Consider the following 2,635-nt stretch of genomic DNA (forward strand, 5'->3'; position numbering starts at 1 on the left):
TTTCAGCATCGCCCGACGCCGCCCCCGTGACATCGCGTGTGCGCCGCCGCCGTGGCTCTTTTATTTCGGCGCTTGAACCGTCCAACTTTAAAGAGCAGAGAAGAAATGGGAAACTGTGGAGGTCGAGGTGACCTGACGTCGCCTATCCTAGCCTTGCGCACCCGTCTGCGCAGACAATTAGCGTGACGGTCGCCAAGATTCACGGATGGCCCACGTGGGGAAGGGGCTTTGCGCCCCATCCTCGTGCCGAGGCGGGCGAGGCGCAGCATCTGCGAGATACCTGGAAAGCAGAAGGCTCCGAATCCCAGATTCAAACTAATGCCGATTGGTGCGCTCCGCCCGATTAAAGGCATCCAAGAAGGCCCTGCTTTGGTGATAGCTGAAAATATGTTATTTGTTGGACTCCCCCTCCCCCTCAAATTTGAAGTAGTACCGTTACCGTCACCGCCCCTACCCTTTCAGGGGTGAGAGCGAGTGTGTGGCGCCGTTACGGTATACCCAGACCGGAATGTAACGTATACCATACCACCGTGCGGGCGGGCTTCCCTCCCTACCGTCCGTCTCTCACCATGGCGTCGCATGGCCCCGCGCGAGTAGGCAACGCGAACACACGCCTGCTTGCGGTGCAGTATGACTAAAACGTGCCCCGGGGTCTGCTGTGAGTCACCCCATGGACTCGACGGCGTGGTGCCACGACGGGTGGAGTTGAGCGCGAGGGGACTGCACTGCCTGAAAGTCATCTCGGTGCCAGTATGCGGTGACGTAACAACACTTAGAGAGGGCGTGCCCCGCCAGGACCGCCGCCTGCCGAGCCTTTGGGGGTTGAAATCGATGAACCTAGTATGCTACGTGAGGTCATAGGAAATGTTATTGGTACATTCTCTCGGAATCTAACAGAAAAATAATTAGGTTTTGACAATTTTTTCGACTTTGCGTGATCTACATTCTTACAAACGGGGTTTGTTGTAAGTTTCTGTCTCGTTTATTTGTTCATGTGTCAGTCGGCTTTCTCGTCGGTGTAAGTGCTGCATGTGCCTATCCGAGCTTCCCACTGATACGATTGCAAATCACCTTCAGCCAGCCCCCAAATTATCACCAAAATTGTTTTTGTTCGTTGTCTATCTGTGTATGTATTGTGTTATGCAGTCTAACTTTGGCACAGCCCACTAACATTTATGTGTACGGTTCATGTGTTATTGCTTGCCAATAACCAGGGGCTTACTAACACCGCTAAGCACTCGCACCTTTGCACTGCACGCTCGCTCTGCTTGCCTCCGTCTCTAGCGTCCCCCACTCTCCACCGGGACGGAACGGGGCGGCGTGTGCATGCCGCCCGCCGATACCCCGCGGCTCCCGTCGCCCTCGCGGCGAGGGGTAGAGACGGACGCTCCACCCCCGGCGAGAGTGAGTATCGCCGCCGACGCCAGCCAGCGCCCCCCGGGGCGCGGGGCATTGCCGCGGTCCGGTCTCCTGGAAGGGGTGTCCGCCCAGCACCCAGCACGGGGGCTCGGCCTGCGCCCGGCAGGCAGTGCAGGGGTGCGGTGCGGAGCGGTGCGCAGCGGTACTACGTGGGTAGTAGGGTTGCTCGATCGCTGATCACTGGGTGTGTTCTGCAGCACCTCCTGGCGTACCTCAGCGATCCCGACGGTCCAGGGGACAGCATCAGGAGGGTGAGAGGGAGGAGCTCCAGGCCCTCGGCGTCGGTATGTACTGCTGCTGCTGAGCCGCTGCAGGTGGCGGTAGGGGTGGTGGTGTTGGTGCATGGCATGTAGTAGCCTGGTCTAGAGGCTGGTGCAGGTAGAGTTAGTCGCAGGCCCGAGACGCCGCAACCCATATGTAGCTCTCTTTCTGACCCATCGCACGTTGCTCCTGCTTTAGGACCACTCTCTCTGTATCCCTCTCTTCCTCTAACTCTCTCATTATCTTTCTCTCACCTCCCCCTTTCTCTACCCCCCCCCCTCCTTTCCCGCATCACCTTCCTTAGCTTTGTCCCCTGGTCATTCTCTCTCTCTCCCTGTCTTCCGCCATCCGCTCCCGGCCTCTGTTATGCTCCAACCGTCTGGCCTGTCTCCTCCCGTTGGGGTGGGGGGTCCTGGGGCCCGCGGGGTGGGGTGTCTTGCCCTCTCGCCTGCCTCCGGGGCCCGTCCCGGGGCTGCGGCGTGCGGTGGGGGAGGGGCTCGTCTGGACGGGGGGTGCCGGCGACAACCCCTTGCGGTCTCTGGAGAGAATGTCGACCTGCCGTGCCCAAGGCGTGCCCCCCTGGCCCAGCAGCCCCGCCCGCTGTCGTCGCGGTGGTGCTGGAGTGGTGTAGTTGCGGCGGGGGACGTATGTTCTCGACAGGCCCTCGCCGTTTCGAAACGCAACAGCCACCCTCCACCACGGGGGTGCGAGAGCAGCACGCGGGGGGCAGTTAGCTGGAAGATTACGACAGGCGGGATGCTGATGCCGTCGGCGTTGGCCCGTCAAACGAGCAGCAGCCGCGGACGGGTCGGGGCGGCGAGCGGCACCCGCGGGCCGGGGCCGAGTCGGCTGCAGCGCGCAGGCGCCTAAAAACACCCCTCGAATGATCAATACTTGGCGTGTGGAGAATATTGGGGAAGGCAGGGAGAGGGACGGACAGAGAGGAGGGAGAGGG

The 2,635-nt window shown here is 60.9% G+C and overlaps 1 protein-coding gene across 2 annotated transcripts in view; it reads left to right on the forward strand.

Moving 5' to 3' along the window:
* Window positions 1-2,635, forward strand: part of LOC113214477 (methylcytosine dioxygenase TET) — a 61,330-nt gene that overhangs the window by 40,427 nt on the left and 18,268 nt on the right. Inside the window, exon 3 of one of the 2 annotated variants that reach the window (XM_052270891.1) lies at window positions 1,617-1,703. The exons of the other annotated variant lie outside the window; for it this stretch is intronic. Coding sequence (XP_052126851.1) covers window positions 1,617-1,703 — 87 coding nt within the window. The remainder of the gene's footprint in view (window positions 1-1,616; window positions 1,704-2,635) is intronic. 2 annotated transcript variants of the gene reach the window in all.

The sequence above is a fragment of the Frankliniella occidentalis genome, unplaced genomic scaffold (genome assembly GCF_000697945.3).
Source record: "Frankliniella occidentalis isolate FOCC.00 unplaced genomic scaffold, Focc_3.1 Scaffold143, whole genome shotgun sequence".
NCBI lineage: Eukaryota > Metazoa > Arthropoda > Insecta > Thysanoptera > Thripidae > Frankliniella > Frankliniella occidentalis.